Source organism: Scyliorhinus canicula, chromosome 14, assembly GCF_902713615.1.
Source record: "Scyliorhinus canicula chromosome 14, sScyCan1.1, whole genome shotgun sequence".
Taxonomy (NCBI): domain Eukaryota; kingdom Metazoa; phylum Chordata; class Chondrichthyes; order Carcharhiniformes; family Scyliorhinidae; genus Scyliorhinus; species Scyliorhinus canicula.
In genome coordinates this window covers 7,968,174-7,992,100 of record NC_052159.1, presented here as the reverse complement: position 1 = coordinate 7,992,100, position 23,927 = coordinate 7,968,174, and the positions used below count along the sequence as shown (strand labels likewise).

At 48.4% G+C, this 23,927-nt stretch overlaps 1 protein-coding gene across 1 annotated transcript in view; it reads left to right on the top strand.

The window, feature by feature from the left end:
* dgat2 (diacylglycerol O-acyltransferase 2) overlaps positions 1 to 23,927 on the top strand; it is a 77,794-nt gene that overhangs the window by 18,455 nt on the left and 35,412 nt on the right. Inside the window, exons 2-4 of the mRNA XM_038818549.1 lie at positions 10,438 to 10,566; positions 12,746 to 12,853; positions 17,412 to 17,482. Of these exons, the coding sequence (XP_038674477.1) occupies positions 10,438 to 10,566; positions 12,746 to 12,853; positions 17,412 to 17,482 (308 nt within the window). The remainder of the gene's footprint in view (positions 1 to 10,437; positions 10,567 to 12,745; positions 12,854 to 17,411; positions 17,483 to 23,927) is intronic.

Genomic DNA, 23,927 nt, shown 5'->3' with positions numbered 1-23,927 from the left:
CCAGAGCATGTGGGCGTGGTTTGCTAGGCTCCCCGAACACCTCACACACCTGTCCTCTACCCCAAAAAACCGACTCAGCCTTGCCCCAGTCATGTGCGTCCTGTGCAGAACCTTAAATTGTATCAGGCTAAGCCTGGCGCAAGAGGAAGAAGAATTCACCCTACCCAGGGCGTTCGCCCACGTACCCTCATCTATCTCCTCCCCAAGCTCCTCCCATTTACCTTTAAGCTCCTTCACCGAGGCCTCCTCCTCCTCCTGCATCTCCTGGTAGATCGCCGAGACCTTGCCCTCTCCAACCCAGGCCCCGAGAGCACCCAATCCTGGATCCTGCTTGCTGGCAACAGCGGGAATGCCCACACCTGCGGTCTTACAAACGTCCTTTCCTGCATGTGCTGAAGGCATTTCCAGGGGGGAGCCTGAATTTTTCCTCCAACGCTCCAAGGCTCGTGAACGTCCTGTCTATAAACAGGTCCCCCATCCTTCTAATACCTGCCCTGTGCCAGCTCAGGAACCCCCCATCCATTCTCCCCGGGACAAACCGATGGTTCTCTCGGACCGGGGACCACACCGAAGCCTCTACCTCCCCCCTTGGCATCTCCATTGCCCCCAGATTTTGAGGGACGTCGCCACCACTAGATTCGTGGTGTACCTTGTCAGCGGGAGCGGCAGCGGTGCCGTCACCAGCGCTCTCAGGCACGTGCCCACGCATGACGCCATCTCCAGTCTCTTCCACTCCGCCCCTCCCCCTCCATTACCCACTTGCGTATCATCGCCACATTAGCAGCCCAGTAGTACCCGCATAGATTAGGCAACGCCAGACCCCCTCTGTCCCTGCTCCGCTCCAGAAACACCCTTCTCACCCTCGGGGTCTTCTTTGCCCATACAAACCCCATAATGCTCCTGCTAACCCGCTTACAAAAGGCCTTGAGGATCAGGATGAGGAGGCACTGGAATATAAAACGGAACCTCGGGAGCACCGTCATCTTCACCGACTGCACCCTACCCGCCAGGGAGAGCGGCAGCATATCCCACCTTTCAAACTCCTCCTCCATTTGCTCCACCAGCCTCATCAAGTTGAGCTTGTGTAGGGCCCCCCAGCTCCTGGCCACCTGGATCCCCAGGTACCTAAAACTCCCTTCCGCCCTTTTCAGTGGAAGCTCATCTATCCCCCTTCCCTGGCCCCCTGGGTGTACCACGAACAGCTCGCTCTTCCCCATGTTGAGCTTCTACCCGGGGACGTCGCCAAACTCCCTGAAGATCTGCATCACCTCCAGCATCCCCCCCACCGGGTCCGCCACATACAATAACAGATCATCGGCATACAGCGATACCCGGTCCCCCCCACCCCAGGTCCTGAACTCCCTCAAAGCCATCGCCAAAGGCGCCCATAAGACATTTTGTCGACCATTGCCCATGCTCAGGGTTTGCCACATTCCGCTGATCTCTCTCGTTTTCCTACCGATGAGAGTGAAGTGAGGTGTGTGCTGATTGCTCACAACATTGACTGTGAGAGCCGTGCGTTCCTTCTGCATCCAAAGTGTAAACATTTATTTTGTTTTTACCATTGATGACCATTCTATTATATAACTGATTAAGCATTTTCTATAACTTGTTACAAAATATTCGGCGTGTATTAAATGCATTTAATCTTATTTACGGGGTCACGGTTAGTGAACGAGCCAATTTCAATCTTGTGGCCACTGAGATGAGGTAGGGCCACTCACTAGCCCAGGTTGCCCATCATTGGTCTACTGTGTTAGTTCTGGCTGTTAGTAGGGATCCAATGGATCTTACTGTCACCACTCCTTTTCGTAGCCCTTTAAATACCAGTTCACTCTTGCTCGTGGGTGTCACTGGCAAACTTGTTGCTCATCTCAAATTGCCCCTGAACGGAGTGTCTCAATTCGAATCAGACTACAGGAGGGAGATAAATCACGTGGTTGCATGGTGTACCGAAAACAACCTGTCTCTAAATGTCGGAAAGGCCAAGAAACTGATCATTGACTTCAGGAAGCGTAGCACGGCACACACTCCCGTCTGCATCAATGGCTCTGAAGTGGAGATGGTCGATAGCTTTAAGTTCCTGGGGGTCATCATCACCAACCGTCTGTCCTGGTCCACTCACGTTGATGCAACAGTCAAGAAAGCACAACAACGCCTCTACTTCCTATGGAAGCTAAAGAAATTTGGCATATCTGCATCGACTCTCACAAACTTCTACAGACGTGCGATAGAGAGCTTCCTATCTGGCTGCATCACAGGTTGGTATGGCAACTGCTCGGCCCAAGATCGCAAGAAACTGCAGAATGTGGTGAACTCAGCCCAACGCATCACACAAGCTTGCCACCCCCACATTGATTCTGTCTAGCCCTCCCGCTGCCTCTGGAAGGCAGACAGCATTATCAGAGACCCCCTCACACCCAGGCTTTGCCTTCTTCCAGACCTTTCCATCAGGCAGAAGGTACAGAAGCCTGAAGATCCACACATCCAGACACAGGAACAGCTTCTTCCCCACAGCTACAAGACTCCTCAACGCCTCCCCCTCGGACTGATCTGTTCCCTGTGAGAACACTATTCATGACGCCCTATGCTGCTCTGGGTCGGGTGCTTTTTGGCCTCGCCTTTTTGGCCCTGATCTTTTGGCACCGTTTTTTTGGCGCTCAGTTGTTATGGCGCTCATTTTTTTGGCCCACCACGGTTTGGCGCCAAAGCATGTAAATAAATGGATTAAATTAAACTAGGATAAAAATACGAAACCTTTATCCTGGATAAAAATACGAAACCTTTATTCTGGATAAAAATACGAAACCTTTATACTGGATAAAAATACGAAACCTTTATTCTGGCATAAAAGAAAAAGAAAGTAATAATTAAAACTCAGTAATTTAATGTATTTCGTAATTGTGGGCTATACCACGCAAATATTCTAATGGTTCTCTCTCATCAAACTGGCGCACAATATTCAAAATGCGCTCGTCAGCTCTCACATACTTAAGAAGTTTTTGTTTTGGAGCATGGCCAGCAACCAATTGTTCATAATATGCATCTCGGTTGTTTTGAATTTTTCTCAGTACATCAATAAATTTCCATATAATGGGGTGGTGCGCTCCTAATTCCGCATATACCTTTCTATGTGCTGCTTCTGCGTGATTGTTAGTTCGGTCCTCTCTGTTGATTGTGTGATTGTACTGGTTCCACATCTCTGAAGGAAAAAGAGGGGGCCGCCTGCCATAGCCTCTTCTCATTGGTCGTCCTACGTAATTATCTTCAAACCAGCTAAGCAGCGATTGAAGTTCTACCGGCAAGTCTTCGGACAGGGTATCGATGTAGTTATCCAAGTAAGGAACAGGCACGAAGCATAAGGCTATGATCATTTTAGCTCTTAAAACCTGGCACCCAATCTGTTTAAGGTGCTTGTACACGTTATGAGCGAAATGGAAGAAACATCCTTGTATCGTTATTCCTGGAAAACATTCTTCCATTGCAGAAATAGCTGCCTGTTCAAAGTCACAAGAAATTCTTCCCGGATTTAATCCTGGGATTGCGTCATGAACCATCTGAAACATGCAGAATTAGGCCACTCGGCCCATCGGGTCTGCTCTGCCATTCAATCATGGCTGATATTTTTCTCATCCCCATTCTCCTGCCTTCTCCCCATAACCCCTGACCCCCTTGAACCTATCTATCTCTGTCTTAAAGACACTCGCTCATTTGGCCTCCACAGCCCTCTGCGCCAAAGAGTTCCACAGATTCTCCACCCTCTGGCTGAAGAAATTCCTCCTCATCTCTGTTTTAAAGGATCGTCCCTTTTGTTTGAGATTGTGTCCTCTAGTTCTAGTTTTTCCTACAGGTGGAAACATCCTCCCACATCCACTCTATCCAGGCCACACAGTATCCTGGAAGTTTCAATAAGCTCTTCATTCCAGGGTTCATTCTTGTAAACCTTCTCTGGACCCTTTCCAAGGTCACCACATCTTTCCTTAGATGCGGGCCCTAAAACTGCTCACAATACTCCAAATGTGTCTGACCAAAGCCTTGTCTAGCCTCAGGAGTACATCCCTGGTCTTGCCCTCTCGACATGAATGCTAACATTGCATTTGACTTCTGAACTGCCGACTGAACCTGCACATTAACCGTAAGAGAATCGTGAACAAGGACTCCCAAGTCCCTCTGTGCTTCGGAATGTGGCGACTAGGGGCTTTTCACAGTAACTTCATTTGAAGCCTACTTGTGACAATTTCATTTTCATTTTCATTTCATTCTAATTTCCTAAGCATTTCCCCATTTAGAAAATAGTCTATGCCTCCATTTCTCCTTCCAAAGTGCATAACCTCACACTTTTCCACATTGTATTCCATCTGCCAATTCTTTGCCCCTCTCCTAGCCTGTCCAACTCCTTCTGCAGCCCCCTTGCTTCCTCAATGCTACCTGTCCCTCTACAGATCTTTGTATCATCTGAAAACTTAGCAACAGTGCCTTCAGTTCTTTCTTCCACATCATTAGGGGCTGGTTTAGCACACTGGGCTAAATTGCTGGCTTTTAAAGCAGACCAAGGCAGGCAAGCAGCACGGTTCAATTCCCGTACCAGCTCCCCGAACAGCTGCAGGAATGTGGCGACTAGGGGCTTTTCACAGTAACTTCATTTGAAGCCTACTCGTGACAATAAGCGATTTTCATTTCATTTCATTTCATTTCATTAATGTGTGTTGTGAAAAGTTGTGGTCCCAGCACAGACCCCTGAGGCACACCACTAGTCACCGGCTACCCCACTGAAAAAGACCCCTTTATCCCCACTCTCTGCCATCTGCCAGTCAGCCAATCCTCTACCAATGCCAAGATGTTACCCTTAACACCATGGGCTCTGAACTTATTTAACAGTTTCCTATGCGGCACCTTGTCAAAGGCCTTCTGGAAATCTAAATAAATCACGTCCACTGGTTCTCCTTTGTCTAACTTCCTACAGATTTGTCAGACATGACCTCTCCTTGACGAAGCCGTGCTGACTCGGTCCGATTTTATCATGCACTTCCAAGTACTCCGTGATCTGATCTTTAATAATGGACTCTAAAATCTTACTAACCGACTGAGCTAAGCCGGCCACCCCCATGAGCAGTAATGACGGAATGATCTATTTTTGTGCATGTTGATTGATGGGCGAAATATTGACCAGAACATCAGGACATTCTCCCCCACCCCACTCTTCTGCAAATTCAATCTTTTACAGTCTCCCGAACACGTCTCGATCGAAAGATGGCACTTCCATTAGCGCAACACTTCCTCAGTACTGCAGGGGCTGGTTTAGCACAGGGCTAAATCGCTGGCTTTGAAAGCAGACCAAGGCAGGTCAGCAACACGGTTCAATTCCCGTACCAGCCTCCCCGAACAGGCGCCGGAATGTGGCGACTAGGGGCTTTTCACAGCAACTTCATTTGAAGCATACTTGTGACAATAAGCATAAGTTTTCATTGGATTATTGGTGTGCTCGAACGCTGGAGTGGGACTTGAACCCTGGACCTTGTGAGTCAGAGGTGAAAGTGCTAGCAACTGAGACACAGCTTAGCGAAACAAAACGTTTGGAACAAAAACAGGCTCTGCTGGAAAAACCCATTGGTCTGGCAGTGTCTTGTACGTTTCCTCTCCCCACCGATGCTGCCAGAACTCCTGAGCTTTTCCAGCATTCTCTGTTTTTGTTTCAGATGCCAGCATCCGCAGCATTTTGCTTCTATCAAAGCTTTTGGAAAACGTTTGCCATCTTTCTTGCGAACCTGAGGCCAAGTAAGCACTCTTCAAAATTGCTTATTTTATTTCCAGCTGTTGTTTCATCCTCCATTGTGGCCGCTGCAGAATTCCTTGCCAATGCATTTAAAACCGAAGACAAGTCTCAAGATAATTAATAGATTATCCTGGGGAAAGATGGAGAATTTGAGGGGGTTTTGGCACGTGAAATGCTCTGATCAAAAGCCCTGCCTGAGCGGGTGATGGGAGCAGATTCAGTAGTAACTTTCAAAAAAATCGCTAAAGAGAGAGACATGTTGTTGAAGCTTTCCGTCTTTCACTCATCAGGACAAACACAAGAATGACAAATTTTAGATGACCACAGCAATTTTATACCAGAGAAGAAAAGGGTGGGGATTGGTTGGCTAGTTGACTGATTAGTCAAGGTGCTGCCTTTGAGAAAGCCTCGCCAAGTTCCTGGGTAATTTTTTAAAAAAAAATCACAAGGCTTTCACACGTTCCTTTTGTTTACTGTTCCTGTGTATGAATGTTTTTGGTTATATTCCTACTGTATGAACGCATGTCGTTTCCAGAAAGTGTAAACAAACCACGTTGCAACTCGACTGATCGTCGCAAATTGGCTGTTAGTGTCGCTGTTGGCGCACTCGGGATTGTTCAGCAAGTGTTGCCCAATCGCAGAATCACATCTAACAGCAGGCGTTCTGTTTTGAGTCTTACAAAGTGTGGGCTGGTTGACTGCGGCCGGTACTCAACCGAAAGAGCGTGCTGTTTGATTCGATCAGCCAATCACTGGGACAGGTGGCCTATGTACCTGGCCTTGTCCCAGCACCGAAAAATCATACAGGAATTGTGTGGTAGGCGGAATGTCTTTTTGGACTGATGGCAGCCATCCTGATGGTGAGAAATAGCACTTGCGTATAGTACCTGTTACTCAGATTTGGGAGATCCTTTGCCTTTCATGGGAAACTTGAGACAGTTCGGGCACTGTGCAGGCCCACTGTGTTGGTCTTTGGCCCATTTGTATCTCTGCACAAAGGCTAACTATTTAATGAGGGTGAAAAGTGATCAAAGGTCCAGGGAGAAGGACAAGTATCTGCTTGTTTATTTGGAATGGATTAACGTAAAGTGGGGTGGAGGTGGGTGGAGTAAGAGGGAGGCAAAGCCTTTTGTTAAAATAAAGCAAGGATTTAATGTGGGATACAGGAGGAATCTCCGTCAAATGAAATAAGTTGTAACTTTTTTTTGGAATGACATTTTTGATGCTGCGACTGAACCATTTCAGACGAGGGCCGGGATTCTTCCTCCAACCAGCGGGGCGGGCTGTACCGGCGCCAAAGAGTGACGTGAACCACTCCGGCATCGGGCCGCCCGGAAGGTGCAAAATCCTCCGCGCTTCTGGGGGCGAGGCCGGCGCTGGAGTGTTGGCGACGCGCCAACCGGCGCCGAAGGGCCTCCGCTGGCCGGCGTGAGTTGGCGCCCCCCCCCCCCCCCCCCCCCCCCCCACCCAAGCCGACCCAGCTGGGGGGTAGGGGGAAGAATCCCACCCAATGTTTTCGATTTCACGTTTACACTGCGGGTCCCGTGATCGTTGGCTCTACATGTGCAGGACTGAGAGAAGTGATTCAATTGAGCAAGCAATTTGTTTTAAGAGGTCAGACTCTGAACAGAAAAACCACCTTTCAGACTCTGCACACACTATCTTATCCATTGATAGTTTCCACCACCCTGCTCGATTTAATTGGCCACCTCCCAAGTCAAGAATGAAAAAGGGCTTTATGTTTCTTGCCGAAAATATTAACCTGCCTCAGTCCACTGCTGCTCGCCTGTGCCTTTGTTAACCTCTGAATTCCACTATTCCAATGTTCTCTTGTCCGCTATACACCTGGACTTGTCCAAATCTCTGCCCATATCCTAACTTGCACCAAGTCCCACCTACCAATTGCTCCCGTACTGTCATGTGAGAGCACTTTTAAGAAATGGGGGTGTATAAATATGTGGTGAGAGTACCTTTAAGAAATGGGTGTTTACCACTGCAGTGATGTCAGAGTGTGGGTGGAGCTGGGCTCTGGTTCTGCTTTTTAGTTTCACTTTGAGAAAAAGCTTGGGTGTGTCTGGGTTTTCCAGTGAGCTGCAGCTGAAGTTAAACAAAGAGCTGTTGATCTCTGCCATCCAAAGACTATCTCTGGATCATTTGGTGAATTCAGAATTATAAATGTTCTCAATAGTGAATGTGAACCTAGTGTGCTCCTGTTTAAATGTTTGTTAAGTCTTTTGGATGTTAAAAGGACAGCTTAAAGGATTACTTAGTGTTGTATTCTTTGGGTGTTATCTTTGAATTTATGGTTGCTAAGCTATTCAGTTTGATTTAAAAAGGTTAACTTGAGTTCATAGAATAAACATTGTTTTGTTTTTAAAAATACTGGTCCATTTCTGCTGTACTATACCTGAAGAATGAACCGTGTGCTCCCCATACCACAATCTTGTGTGGGTCAGGTGAACTCCACGATACACTTTGGGATTCTCTAAACCCTGGCCCATAACCGTACTCGCTGATCTTCACTGGCTCTGTGTTGATATTTAAAATCCCAAACGTTGTTTTCAAATCTTCCCCACTCCCCTACGACCTTGCTAGATCCCACACCTCCAACCCTCAACATGTCCGCTCCACTCTTGAATCTCGACTCTTGGCACTTCTCACCTTGCCAAGCCGTATGGCTCTGACGTAGAACTCCCCTCCTAAACCTCTTCACTCTGCGGCTTCTCTCTCCACCTTCAATGAGAAGCGAAAGAACTGACGATTATTGCTGAAAAGAGAACTTGCACTTGCTGGTAAAGACTTCTTGACTTCCAGGCACGAAGGACAGATTCACAGATGCCAGATTTCAAGCAACCACAAAAATTCTGCAATTGGGCAGCATTTGCTGAACAATCCTAAGTGTGCTAAATGCTACACTAACGAGAAATTCGAGTTCATAACTTGGCTGATTTCCATTTGCTAGAAGCTACATACGTTCGTGTGCAGGGACCTGTTCTCGGCAGATGAAAGCAATAACATTCGAGCCTTTTTAAAAAATTGCCCGGGAGCTTGTTGAACCCCCTCATCCCTGTTGGCCGAGGCCTTGCCATGCAAAAAGCAATCAGAGTTGACTTGCCGACAACAGTCAGCACCGTTTCTAACCTAGTATAATGTTTTTGCGATTGCATGAAATTTGATATTCTTGCGTTTGACCTGATGAGTGCAAGATGAAAAACTTTGGCAACGTGTCTCTCTTTTCAGCAAGATTCAAGTTCTGTAATACCAAGTGACAACTTTCATTTATTTGACATGGTGCCATTTACTTGGGAAATATTTCTATCACTGTTAATGTGAGTAGGTATGCTAGTATGCCTGTCCTAGCAAGGCATGTTTAGCAGCAACAGAGATGAATGACTAGTTTAATTTGTGTTAATGATGGTGTTTGAGGACGGAATGTTGGTAAAGAAACTGAAGAATCTCCTCTCTCTTCTGGTTCATTCCATAGGGCCATTAGCCTGGGCCTCAGTTAACATCTTCTTTCAGAGGTCAGCACCTCTGATGTTACAGCACAATTGGGTCCGATGCCGCTCCCGCGATTCTCCAGGGACCAGAGAATCCCGCCAATCGCGCGCGCGTGGTCGACGCAACGCCAGTCGGGGGCCGTTAAAAGAGGCACCCGCAGCGATTCTCCGCCGGCAGCTGGCCGAGTTCTCACCAGCGTGGTTCACTCATAGTTCCAACCGGCGGGCGCTGGTGGGGGGCGGGGGATCCGTCGCTGAGGGAGCCTCCAGGATGGCCAGGCTCGTGATTGGGGGCCACCGATCAGCGGGGGGAGGGGGCCTATATACTCGGGGCTGGCCCATGGTGTGGGACCCCATATCAGCAGCCAGAGCTGCGTGGACTACTCTGATGCCCTGCAAAATGCAGAATCACTGGACTTTCTCCAGGTAAGAGTGATTCGTGCCCGTTTTCTCGTGGGCGTGGGGACATAGCCCCATTAACAGAGAATTCCCCCAATGAGTTCTTGAGTGTCCTGGGCCAATAGTTCCTCAACCAACTTCATAAAAATCCACCACCTGGTCATTATCACATCCTTGTTTGTGGGAGCTTTTTTTATTTTATTCATTCACTGGTTGTGAGCATCTCTGGCAAGACCAGCATTTGGTGCCCTTTTTGAAGGTGGTGGTGAGCCATCTTGAACCGCTGCAGTCCACGTGCTGTTAGGTACACCCACAGTGCTGTTGGGGAGGGAGTTCTGGGATTTTGACCCAACACAGCGATATGGTTCGAAGTCGGGATGGTGTGTGACTTGGGAAGAGAGTTTGAATGTGGTGGGTTTCCCACGTGTCTGATGCTCGGAAGGTGCTGTCGACGATGTCTTGATGGGTTGCTGCAGTGTGGTGTGTAGATGCTGCACTCTGCTGCCACTGTGCGTTGGTGGTGGAGGTGTGCAAATTGGCTGCTGCATTGCCTTCATTTCAACAGTGACCACACTTTGCAAACTCTGGGACACCCTGTGGTCATGAGAAGCCCTTTGAAATGAAAGCCTGTCGGTCTTTCACTGGACCAACGTCATTTGGACCATTTACCAAAATGCCGGCTGCAGTTTCAAAATGAGGCTATACTTGTTTTTAAAAAAAATAAAAAATTGTGAACTTACCTTCTTTTGTTTCAACCTTTTCTAGGAACTGGTGCAAGCATTCTGTCTGCCTTGGGTAACTTACCATCCCTTCCTTGGTTAGCGAGATCCAAGATAGAACGACACTTGCAAATGATCTCAGTCTATCAGTGGGTTATATCTTTTCTAATTATGGGTAAGCTCATTATTTCCAACAGCTGTAAATGTTTTCATGTTTTGAGTTGAAAATTGAAAGCCGTCCATCTAAGAATGTTTGTTTGTTTATAAATGGTCGTCTAATTGAAGTGCGGTTGGCATGTCAATGTATGTTTTAAGGATTTAGAGATGAGTATTTGATGGATATGGTGAATTTATGTTTAGCTACGTATTTTGATAATGATGCAGAAGCCTTTTTCTTTCTAAATGGTTGAAATTGGAATATGCAAACTGGAATGGCCATTCGGCCCCTCAAACCTGTTCCATCATTCAGTTAGATTATTGCTGACCTGCATTAACTCCATTTACCCATCTTGATTCTATAATCTTTACCAATCAAACATGGGGGCCCAGAATGAGGATGCCAACATCACTATCTTGTGTCTCAGTCAATAGGTTCACAAATCTTGTTGACGGTTCCTAGTTAATTAACCCGAAAATAGATTAACTCTGGTCAACTTTCAGGATAGCAAAACATCTCTGTTTTAAAGGATCGTCCCTTTGGTCTGAGATGGTGTCCTCTGATTCTAGTTTTTCCTACAAGTGGAAACATCCTCTCCACGTCCACTCTATCCAGGCCTCGCAGTATCTTGTACGTTTCAATAAGATCCCCTCTCATCCTTCTAAACTCCATCGAGTACAGACCCAGAGTCCTCAACCGTTCCTCATACGACAAGTTCTTCATTCCAGGGATCATTCTTGTGAATCTCTGGACCCTTTCCAAGGCCAGCACATCCTTCCTTAGATATGGGGCCCAAAACTGCTCACAATACTCCAAATGGGGTATGACCAGAGCCTTATACAGGCTCCGAAGTAGATCCCTGGTCTTGTATTCTAGCCCTCTTGACATGAATGCTAACATTGCATTTGCCTTCTTAACTGCTGACTGAACCTGCACATTAACCCTAAGAGAATCGTGAACAAGGACTCCCAAGTCCCTTTGTGCTTCTGCTTTCTGAAGCATTTCCCCATTTAGAAAATAGTCTCTACCAAAATTCCTCCTTCCAAAGTGCATAACCTCACGCTTTTCGACATTGTATTTCATTTGCCACTTCATTGCCCATTCTCCTAGCTTGTCCACGTCCTTCTGCAGCCCCCTTGCTTCCTCAATACTACCTGTCCCTCTACAGAACTTTGTATCATCTGCAAACTTGGCAACAGTGTCTTCAGTATCTTCTTCCAGATCATTAATGTATATTGTAAAAAGTTGTGGTCCCAGCACAGACCCCTGAGGCACACCACTAGTCACCTTGTTACCAGAGTGATAATCTCAGATTAATGAGTTCGAATCAAACCATGGCAACTGGGAATTTGAATTTGGTTAATTAAAGAAATAATCTGTCTGGTTCATTTGTGTTTTTCATGGAAGGAATGCTTTTTTTAAAATTTAGAGTACCCAATTATTTTTTTCCAATTAAGGGGCAATTTAGAGTGGCCAATCTACCTATCCTGCACATCTTTGGGTTGTGCAGGCAAAATCCACGCAAACACGGGGAGAATGTGCAAACTCCACACGGACAGTGACCCAGAGCTGGGATCGAACCTGGGACCTCGGCGCCGTGAGGCAGCAGGGCTAACCCACTGCGCCACCGTGCTGCCCTGCAGGGAAGGAACGTTGCCGTCGTTTCTCTGTCTGGTCGATATGTGATTCCAGGCGCACGGCCGTGTGGTTGGTTGTTAACTGTCCTCCGGAATAGTCATGGAATATACAGTGCAGAAGGAGGCCATTTGGCCCATCGAGTCTGCACCGGCTCTTTGAAAGAGCACCCTACCCAAGCCGTCACACCTCCACCCTACCCCCATCACCCAGTAACCCGACCCAACGCTAAGGGCACTTTTGGACATTAAGGGCAATTTAGCATGACCAATCCACCTAACCTGCACATCTTTAGCCTAGGACTTTAGGCCTAGCTGTTTAGTTGTGTTCAAGAATTTGGCTTGTCACCACCACCTTCTCAATGGCACTTGCCAGTGACACACACAGCCTAAAAACAGCAAAGACAAGGCTCTGCTGATATAATGTGGGGGATGGATTAGCTGATGGTGACTCCCAAGGGTGGAAGAATATTCCATTCATCATCATTATGATATCTCTTGATTTTGATCTCAGCCAATTCATCTTCTTGAGCTTGATTTGTGCTTCTGATTTCACGTTACAGGGATTGCCAGCACCATAATCTTGTGTTACATCTTCTTCACTAACTTCTGGCCGATTGCAGCTTTATACTTCTCCTGGCTAATCATCGACTGGAATACACCAAAGCAAGGTTAGAAATTAGGGCACGGAGTTGGGGGTGAGAGCAGGTCGGGCTTCTATCTGATCTTGTGCATGTTGTGTTTTTTTTCCTGGAGAGAATGAATATTCTTAATATGGCAGCTTAGCCACCAGAGTAAAGCTGGAGGACAAAGCAGCCCACTACCTTAAATATTTACTTCCTCCACCATCGGTAGCAGCCGTGTGTACCATCTACTAGATGCACTGCAGGAACTCACCAAGGTTCCTTAGACAGACCTTCAAGACCTCCATGACTTGGGATAAAGCCAGTAGTTCCATGGGAATGTCACCACCCCTCCAAGTCACTCACCATCCTGACTTGGAAATACATCACTGTTCCTTCCCTGTCACTGGGTCAAACTCCTGGAATTCCCTCCCTAACAGCACTGTGGGTGTACATACACCACATGGACTGCAGCGGTTCGAGAAGGCAGCTCACCACCACCTTCTCAAGGACAATTAGGGATGGGCAACAATTGCTGGCCAAGCCAGTGAAGCTCACACGCAACAATTGAAATGTTTATAAATCTTTGTGTTGCAGATTCCTGACTATGGGTATGTAATTATCTATAAATTATCTGACATTTCAATCAGTTTATTATGAAAACATTTTATCCAGGTGCCCTTATTTGTGAAATGAACAAAGAGCAGGTTCACGATGCAACCCAAATTTATTCACAAACACAATAAAAGTTATTCTCCCAAATATTATCTGCCCAAGTTTCTAAAGCTACCGTGCCGATGAACTGGACCGAGCTGCAGGTCCAATCCGCTGACATCTCAGGGCCCTTGTCTGCGAAGGTGGAGTCTCGCACGCCTCTTCTCTGGTCCGCCGTCGAGTCTTCCCCGTGCGGAGTCTTCGCTGTGGAGGGTCTCTCAGTTGTCTCTTATTCCCTCTCTCTTCGCGCCCTTCCAGAAGTTTCTCTGGCCCTCAGCCACATGAAGTCGCTGGGCGGAGGTCTCAACACCCAACAGAGTTGCTGATTGCAACTCAGTCGGACTGCAGGAACTCTTTCCCAATCCCACCCCTCCCCCAGGGGTCCATTCCCAGCTGCATTGTCCACATGTTGGGTAATTTGGACATTCTGAATTCTCCCTCTGTGTACCCGAACAGGCGCCGGAATATGGCGACTAGGGGCTTTACACAGTAACTTCATTGCAGTGTTAATGTAAGCCCACTTGTGATAATAAAGATTATTAATATCATTATTATGTAACCTACTCCTATATAAGGCAATGGCGGGTAAACATGGGTGGCAGAAAGTCTGGCTGCATCTGGGCAATCCGCCGCAGTCAATCTACCGCCAGGGACTCTGGTTTCAATTCTAGCTTTGGGTGACTCACACACTTTCTCCCCGTGTCTGCGTGGGTTTCCACCGGATGCTCCGGTTTCCTCCCACAGTCCAAGGATGTGCAGGTTAGGTGGATTGGCCATGTTAAATTGACCCTTAATGTCCGGAGATGTACAGGTTAGGTGGGGTGATGGGGACACTGCGGAGGAGTGGGGTAAGGTTCTCTTGCAAAGCGCTGGTGCAGATTTGATGGGCCGAATGGCCTCCTTCTGCACTGCAGGGATTCCGTGGATCTCCTGTTTACAGGATAAGTCCAGATTTGCCCTGGCTGTCTGTCTCTATCCAGTGTATTCGAACTTGGCTGTTTGAATTTCCATCAGGCATGTCTGTAGTTCTGACTGTGATTTGATTTAAAGTGTCCAATTCTGAATTTAGTCCAGTTTAACACAGGGAAAAGGAGGTAAGGCTTTTGATGTTCACCTTCCCATGATTCAACATAAGAAATAGGAGCTGTGTGAGGCGATTCGGCCCTTCAAGCCTGCTCCACCATTCAATAAGATCATGGGTGAGCTACCTCCACTCTATATTCCTGCCCTATCCCCATTTCCCTTAACTCCCTTTTGAGGATGATGGAATTTTGGGTACTGTCTTCAATATATTCAGTAACTGAGCATCCATAAGCTCTCTGGAATTGAGAATTCCAAAGATTCATAGAATTCTACATTGCAGAAGGAGGCCACTCAGCCCATTGAGTCCATGCAGACCCTCTGAAAAAGCACCCCATCCAGGACCACTCCCCCGCAAACCCATAACCTTTGAGCAATATATCATGGCCAGTCCACCTAACCTGCACATCTTTGGAGTCTGGGAGGAAGCCGGAGCACCCGGAGGAAACCCACGCAGACACGGGAAGGATATGCAGACTCCACACAGTCACCCAAGGTCGGAATCGAACCCGGGTCACTGCTGTGAGGCAGTAGTGCTAACCACCTTGCAGCCAACAAAATGATGGCTCATCTGGGATTTGAACCCAGGATCTCTTGTACCCAAAGCGAGAATCATACCCTTAGACTAACAAGCCAGCTCACAACCCTTTGGGAGTAAAGAAAGTTCTCCTCATCTCAGTCTTTAATGACTGACCCCTTATTCACAGTTGGTGTCCACATGTTCTACTTCCTGCGGCCAAGGGAAGTCTGTTCTCAATGTCTGCCCTGTAAATCCCCTTAGAAGTTTATATATCTCAATAGATCACCTCTCATTCATTCTTTGAAGCACCAGAGAGTATTGGGCTAGTCTGTTCAGTCTCTCAATGGGGTTCTTCAGTGAGTAACAAAGTTTGGGCTTGTATCCACTGGAGTTTATAAGAGCGAGGGGTAACTTGATTGAAACATATCAGATCCTGAAGGGTATTGACAGAGTGGATGTGGAGAGCATGTTCCCTCTTGTGGGAGAATCTAGAACTAGGAGTCACTGTTTAAAAATAAGCGATGTGGCAATGCCGGCGTTGGACTGGGGTGAGCACAGTAAGAAGTCTTACAACACCAGGTTAAAGTCCAACACTAAACCCTGGCCCAGGGGTGGGCAAACTATGGCCCGCCAAAGGTCTTTATGCGGCCCACCAAGTCATTAAAAAAAAAAAATTTTTTTTTTTTAAAAGTTGTTTCTTTTTAAGGTTAATGGGGGGGGGGGGGCTGTTGGGTTACTTACTGGTATAGGGTGGATACATTGACTAGAGTAGGGTGATCATTGCTCGGCACAACATCGAGGGCCGAAGGGCCTGTTCAGTGCTGTACTGTTCTATGTTCTATGTTTGTTTCAAACACTAGCTTTCGGAGCACTGCTCCTTCCTCAGGTGAATGAATGTCGCATTACATTTATCCCCTACCATTTGGCCCGGGCTTGGAAATCCAACCAACTGTCCTGGCTTGAGACAATTCACACCTCTTTAACCTGGGGTTACCCCTATCTCTGGATCTGTAAAGTTTCAATGACCTGCAAATGCTCGCATTCTAAGCATTGTCTGGCATCTTTGACTTTGTCTATATAAATGTTTCTGGAACATACCTCTTCATTCACCTGAGGAAGGAGCAGTGCTCCGAAAGCTCGTGTTTAAAACAAACCTGTTGGACTTTAACCTGGTGTTGTAAGACTTCTTACTAAAAATAAGTGGGTGCTTATTCAAGAACGAGATTAGGAGAATTTCTTTTCACTCAAGAGGGATGTGAGTCTCTGAAAAGGCAGTGGAAACAGAATCTTTGAATGTTTTTAAGGCAGAGGTGGGTGGATGGACTTCTGCTAAGCAAGGGGGGGGGGTGAAAGGTTATTGGGGGTAGGCGGGAATGTGGGCTTGAGTCAACCATAATCTTATCGAATGGCGGAGCAGGCTCGAGGGTCTGAGTGGCCTCCTCCAGCTCCTAATTCATATGTAAGAAGGACCTGGGAGATTGCAGTATTGATTCATCGTCACTTTTATATTGGTGAGATGTTTGGGAGCAATGAAAGACTTTCAATTTTCTGTTTTTTTCCCCTTCCTTATTTATGGGGGTTAAGACCAGGCACTTCCTTTTCCTGTTCACAGGAAGTGGAAATGGGTGAAGGTGGGTGTTGCCCAAGGTGCGTAACCCAGTCAAATAGTCTGCCAAACATTCGCTGCTGAGGATCCTGCATAATTAATAGACAGAAATAGCGTACAGGGTCGTTGACATTACAATTGGATGTGTAAAGTGCTAGAAACAACTTACATTTACGGGTGAACATTTGTAAATCGCTGGTTGTGTTCCAGCTGGAGAATCCCAGCTGAGAGACGCATTTTAGGAAGGAGAGAGAACGCCAAGGAGATTTGCCAGAATGGTTTGGGGGATGATGGCTTTAGTTATATTGGCAAACGAGAAAATTGTGGTTGTGGGGAAAAAAGATGAAGAGAAGATATCAGAACGGGTTGATGAAAATCAGGAGAAGAAACCGTTTTCAGTGGCAGGACAATGGTTAACGCGAGGGCAAGGATTTGAGGCAATTGGCAAAAAATACCAGGGGGAAAGTTTTTTTTTTAACACAGCGAGCTACGATGAGGAATGCGTTGCTTGAAAGGAAGCACATTCAACGGTAAATTTCAAAAGTGAATTGGGTAAATACTTGCCTAAAAGGAGACTTTTGCAGCACCACAGGAAGAGAGCAAGCGGGAGTAACATGCACTGAGCAAGCGAAGCAAGTGAAATTTTCGAGATCATTTGGGGGAAAATAAATGCATCCTCTTTGCAGGAGGTCGGAGATCAAAGTGGGTTCGGAACTGGGCGGTTTGGAGATACTTCCGAGAATACTTTCCCATCAGAGTGAGTACTTTAAGAGGAATGAGTTTTGTCATGATTTGATCACATGTGTAAATGAGGAAGACTTGCTTAATATGTTTTCTTTCCCCTTCCTAAAATGCCTGGCTCCCGTTTCTTCATTCTTCCCTTAGAGCGAGGGCAATTTGCATCATTAAATGTGCATCTTGCAATCGTTCTTTTGAGAGTTTTAAGTAAATTCTATCTATATTCTTACATCTTACTTGCCTCCCAATCAACTTGTAAACTAATTTTGCTGAGTCTTTGTGGGATTTCCCGTGTTGCTCACACCGGTATCATGCTCCTCATTAATCAGATGGTCGTGGGCTCAAGTCTCCATTTGGTTTAAAATGCAGCCTGACGCTCCCCTTGCTACATTCCTGTGCAGGGGAAAGCGCTGCACTAAGGGATGTGCCTTCTTTTGGATACAGGCCTGTCTGTCCCCTCAGGTACACATCAAAGATCCCCGGCGCTATTTTGAAGAAAAGCAGAGTTGACTCTGGTGCCCTGAACCAATATTTATCCTTCATCTAATATCCAAAATCACATTGACTGGTCATTATCTCTTTGCTTTGTTCTAGTTGGCTGTGATTTCTGCGTTACAACATTGACTAGACTAGGTTGTGAAAGGTGTCATGTAAATGTAGCCCTTCTATTGAAAAGTGATGTAAAAAAGCACATTTAATTTTTCATTTTTCTTTGAACTTAAACTCCTATTCATTCCTCACCCCTGACCTCAATTTACTGTTCACTCTCTGGCCTCAATCCATCGGCCTCCAGTCTGGCAGTGTCTCAGTTTATTTCGTTAACATATTCTTCTCATCGTTTAATGTGCCACTATCAGCACCCTTCTTAGCCTTGATCTCGTCTCCCATTCGCATTTCCTTTGTCTTTCTCTTCACAATATCTTTGTCAATCTCTACCTATTGCTGGCTCCATATCCAGCACCACCGCTCCATGCACCCCCCCCCCACCCCCCTCCTCCCAAACAGTATGAATCTGACCCCTATAACGAAACGTTAGCTCCCTTCTCTCTCCACAGATGCTGTCAGACCTGCTTCGATTGTCCAGCATTTTCTGTATTTTTTTAACTTAGCATGCCCAATTCATTTTTTTCCAATTGGGGCAATTTAGTGTGGCCAATCCACCTACCCTGCACATCTTTGGGTTGTAGGGGTGAAACCCACGCAAACAAGGGGAGAATGTGCAAATTCCACATGGACGGTGACCCAGAGCCAGGTGTTCGACGCTGTGGGCCAGCAGTGCTAACCACTGCGCCATCGTGCTGCCCTCTAGCATTTTCGGTTTTTGTCTCAGTTAATTTTATTTTGTCCAGGGATGTGGGTATCGCTGGCAACAACCGCATGGGCGGCACGGTAGCGCAGTGGTTAGCACTGTTGCTTCACAACGCCAGGGTCCCAGGTTCGATTCCCGGCTTGGGACACTGTGGAGTCTGGACGTTCTCCCCGTGTCTGTGTGGGTTTCCTCTGGGTGCTCCGGTTTCCTCCCACAAGTACTGAAGGACGTGCTGTTAGGGTGAATTGGACATTCTGAATTGTCCCTCTCTGTACCTGAACAGGCGCGGAGTGTGTCGACTAGGGGATTTTCACAGTCAGTTGATCGCAGTGTTAATGTAAGCCTACTTGTAACACCAATAAAAATTATCATTATTATAAAATCTCGGGTGGGATTCTCCGATATCCCAGCCGTGTTTCTTGCAGGCGTGCCATCCCACGGGTGGTGGGATTCACTGCTTGTCAATGAGATTTCCCATTGGAACCTCCCCAGGCCGCCATGAAAGCCCCGGAGAATTCCGGCCCTCTTTTTGGTTTTAGATATACTCAGCTGGATTGAAGTTCAGTCTCAAATATTTATTCGTGTACAACATTGGTAAGTATAGGTTTGATCAGGGAGCTGTGATTCGGTGCGTCATACATCGAGCTAACTTCATTCCAATGAATGCTTTTCTTTTATGAGATTGGTTTGCTTTTGAAATTTGAATTCATGGTAAGTTAGAGCCGGGGGGGGTCACAGATCTAAGTTTTTTATTATCTAGGATCGCATGATGCTATTTTGAAAGAGCCTGGGGAAATGGCCCCGCTCTCCTGTTGTCAATGTTCATGCCTTGACCAACATCTCTGAATGCAGATTGTGTGATCGTTAACACATTGCTGTTTGTTTGGGATCTTGATGTGTGTGTTTCCTTCATTACAACTGTGACCGCACTTCAAAAGGTTCTTCATTGGCTGCAAATGACAAATCGATGACTTGTGGCTGGGAGAATAACACGATTGAAGAACAAAACTTCCTTTCTTCAGCTCTGACTTCACGTTTGTTTTTCTGTTCTTGGGGAGTGTGTCAGGAGGGTTATGATTAAGATTGTAACCCAGATTGGGGACACGGCATTTCCGAAGAGACTGGTGACCGGGAGCGGTCCTTGTTTTTAATTGTGGAGATGGGAGGAACAATCTGATGCGATCATCAATTCACACGAGACGGAGAGTTGAAGTGAACAGTGGTTTTAATCGGCTAGAGCTGTGCCTGCCTGCGACTGCTCTGCACTGAGAGTCGCCTGCAGGGCAGCAGCTCCATATACCTCCCTCAAGGGGGCGGAGCCCACAAGGGCACCAACATGATATAATGCGGTGTAATACAATACAATGGTCCATAGGTGGAGCCCACAAGGGCAACAACACAGTACAATGCAATACAGTGGTGAATGATTGCCGTAACATATTCACCACATTCACCCCCTGTTAAAAAATTGAAGTCCAGCGGGGGCTGCAGTGGCTCACAGGTTGAGTCTGTCTGGCGCCCTGATCATGCGCTGCGATCACCTGAGCTCTGGTTTTGCTGCGGGCACGAGTTTCGAACTCGTCAATGCGGGCATGGGTGTTGACTCTGGGAGTGTGTCTTCTGGAGCTTCATCCCTGTAGGTCGGCGATGGTGGGGGGGGTGGTGTAGGCCATGCAGGGGCGGGGGCGCTGTTCAGTGTAGGTTGGGGGGGGGGTGTAGGCCATGCAGGGGCGGGGGCGCTGTTCAGTGTAGGTTGGGGGGGGGGGGCTGATGGTCATAGGGGATCCTGCGGGAGCCAGGTCCCGGAGGGAGACTGTATCGTGTCGGCCGTCATGGTGCGCCATGTAGGCATACTGGGGGTTGGCGTGAAGGAGATGGACCCTCTCGACCAGGGGGTTGAACTTCTGGCTCCTCGTGTGTTTTCGGAGGAGTACAGGCCCCGGTGTCGTCAGCCAGGCCAGAAGCGAGACCCCGGAGGTGGATGTCCGAGGGGAAACAAATAGGTGGTCATGAGGGGTTTCGTTCGTGGCTGTGCAAAGGAGTGACCGAATGGAGTGGAGCGCGTCGGGGCAGTGGGGGAGGGGGAGTTGCAGGAGGGGGCGCATGCGGTCTGGGTCGAGCCCTAGGACTCCGTTTTCCACGACATAGCCGAGGATGGCCAGTCGGGAAAACACATTTCTCCTTATAAGTGAGGTTGAGGGCTTGGGCGGTTTGGAGAAACTTCTGAAGGTTGGCGTTGTGGTCCTGCTGGTCATGGCCGCAGATGGTGACGTCGTCCAAGTATGGAAATGTGGCCCGCAGCCCGTACTGGTACACCATTCGGTCCATCGTTCTTTGGAAGACCGAGTCCCCATTGGTGACGCCGAAGGGGACCCGGAGGAAGTGGAAGAGGCGGCCGTCTGCCTCAAAGGCCATGTAGTGCCGATCCTCCGGGCGGATTGGGAGCTGGTGGTATGCGGACTTCAGATCTACCGTGGAGAACACCCGGTAGTGTGCGATCTGGTTAACCAGGTCTGCTATCTGGGGAAAGGGGTATGCATCGAGATGCGTGTACCGGTTTATGGTTTGGCTGTAGTCTACAATCATCCGGTTCTTCTCCCCAGTCCTGACGACCATCACCTGGGCTCTCCAGGGGTTAATACTGACCTCGATGATCCCTTCCCTCAAGAGCCGCTGGACCTTGGACTTGATAAAAGTCCTGTCCTGTCCTGGATACTGTACCGCCTGCTCCTGGTGGCAACGGGTTTACAGTCGCCGGTGAGGTTCACGAAGAGCGGGGTAGGGTTGACCTTCAGGGTCGCGAGGCTACATACGGTGAAAGGGGGTAGGGGCCCACCGAACTTCAGGGTCAGGCTTCTGAGGTTGCACTGGAAATCCAGTCCCAACAGGAGAGGAGCGCAGAGATCGGGGAGTACATGTAGTTTAAAATTGGCGCACTCGGCGCCCTGTATCATGAGGTTCGCGACGCAGTACCCCAGGATCTGCACTGAATGCAATCTGTAAGCGAGGGAGATTGTTTGTTTGAAATGCGGGGGAGATTTGGAGAGAACAGCGCCTTACCGTGTCTGGGTGTACGAAGCTCTCCGTGCTCCCGGAGTCAAACAGGCAGGGCGTTTCGTGCCCATTGACCCGGACGGTCATCGTCGAGTTCCTGAGGTGCTTTGGGCGTGACTGGTCGAGGGTGACCGCGCCGAGTTGCGGGTATCCGGCGTGGTCGGAGGTGGTGGGGTGGTCCCAAGATAGCTGCCCCTGTCGGTCGCTCATGTCGGGCAGCGATGAAGATGGCAGCCAAGTTGGCGGCCCCCATGAGTTGCACGTGTTGGGTAGAGTCGAAGATGGCTGCCCCCACGGACAACACGAGGCAGATGATGTGTCCGGAGGGGGCGGAGCTGGTAGGGACACAGCCACGCTGCGATGTCTGCGGGCCTGTGAGTCTGAGAGTCGGGCCTGTGATTTGGAGGTCTTGGACCGATCCAGGCAAACTTTGGCAAAGTGTCCTTTCTTGCTGCAGTCGCTACAGGTCGCATTCCGAGCCGGGCAACGCTGCCTGGGGTGCTGGTGCTGGCCGCAGAAATAGAACATAGAACAGTACAGCACAGAACAGGCCCTTCGGCCCTCGATGTTGTGCCGAGCAATGATCACCCTACTCAAACCCACGTATCCACCCTATACCCGTAACCCAACAACCCCCCCCGCCCCTTAACCTTACTTTTTTTAGGACACTACGGGCAATTTAGCATGGCCAATCCACTTAACCCGCACATCTTTGGACTGTGGGAGGAAACCGGAGCACCCGGAGGAAACCCACGCACACACTGGGAGGACGTGCAGACTCCGCACAGACAGTGACCCAGCCGGGAACTGAACCTGGGACCCTGGAGCTGTGAGGCATTTCTGCTAACCACCATGCTACCGTGCTGCCCCATAGCACTGCAGCACCCCCGCGTTGGGCAGGCAGCCGCACGACACAGGCCAGGGGCACCCTCTGGTCAGGTGTCCATGAGGGGGTCGCGTGGTCGGAGGAGAAAGCGTTAATACTCTGAAACGCTACTTCTAGGGAGGTGGATAGTTTTACCGCCTCTTCTAGGCCGAGTGCGCCCTTCTCGAGCAGGCGCTGCCTGACATAGTTGGACCAGACTCCAGCCACATAGGCGTCCCGGATGGCGAGTTCCATGTGGTGTGAGGCCGTGGCGGCCATGTAGTTGCAGCTTCGCGCGAGTACTTTCAGGTCGCGTAGGTACTCCTCCAGTGATTCCCCGGGGTGTCGGCGGCGAGTGCTGAGGAGATGCCGCACGAGCACTTCATTCACCGGCCTCACATATTGCCTTTTCAGGATCGCGACCGCATCTGCGTACGTGGTCGCGTCCTCGATCTGCGCGGAGGTTCTGTGGCTCACCCAGGCGTGGAGGAGGCTCAGTTTCTGTTCGTCGGTGACAGAGGGCGAGGAGGAGGCGGCGAGGTAGGCCTCAAAACAGCGGAGCCAGTGGCAAAAAAAATCCCTTTTGGCTTTAGCGGCCTGTGGGTCGAGTTCCAGTCAATCAGGTTTGAGGGCTGCTTCCATCGCGATGTTGTAGCTGATGAAATTGATGTGACCATCAATTCACACGAGACGGAGAGTTGAAGTGAACAGTGGTTTTAATCAGCTAGAACTGTGCCTGCCTGCAACTGCTCTGTACTGAGAGCCGCCTACAGGGCAGCAACTCCATATACCTCCCTCAAGGGGACGGAGCCCACAAGGGCACCAACATGATACAATGCGGTGTAATACAATACAATGGTCCATAGGTGGAGCCAACAAGGGCAACAACACAGTACAATGCAATACAGTGGTGAATGGTTGCCGTAATACATTCACCACACAATCTGGGTTACAATCTCAATCATAACCCTCCTGACACACTCCTCAAGAACAGTTAAAAAAAACGTGAATGTGGAACTGAAGAAAGGAGGTTTTGTTCTTCAATCGCATTCCTCTCCCAGCCTCAAGTCATCTATAAGTGATTTGCAGCCAATGAAGAACCTTTTGAAGTGCGGTCACAGTTGTAATGAAGGAAACACACACATCAAGATCCCAAACAAACAGCAACGTGTTAACGATCTCACAATCTGCATTCAGAGATGCTGGTCAAGGCATGAACATTGACAACAGGCCCTC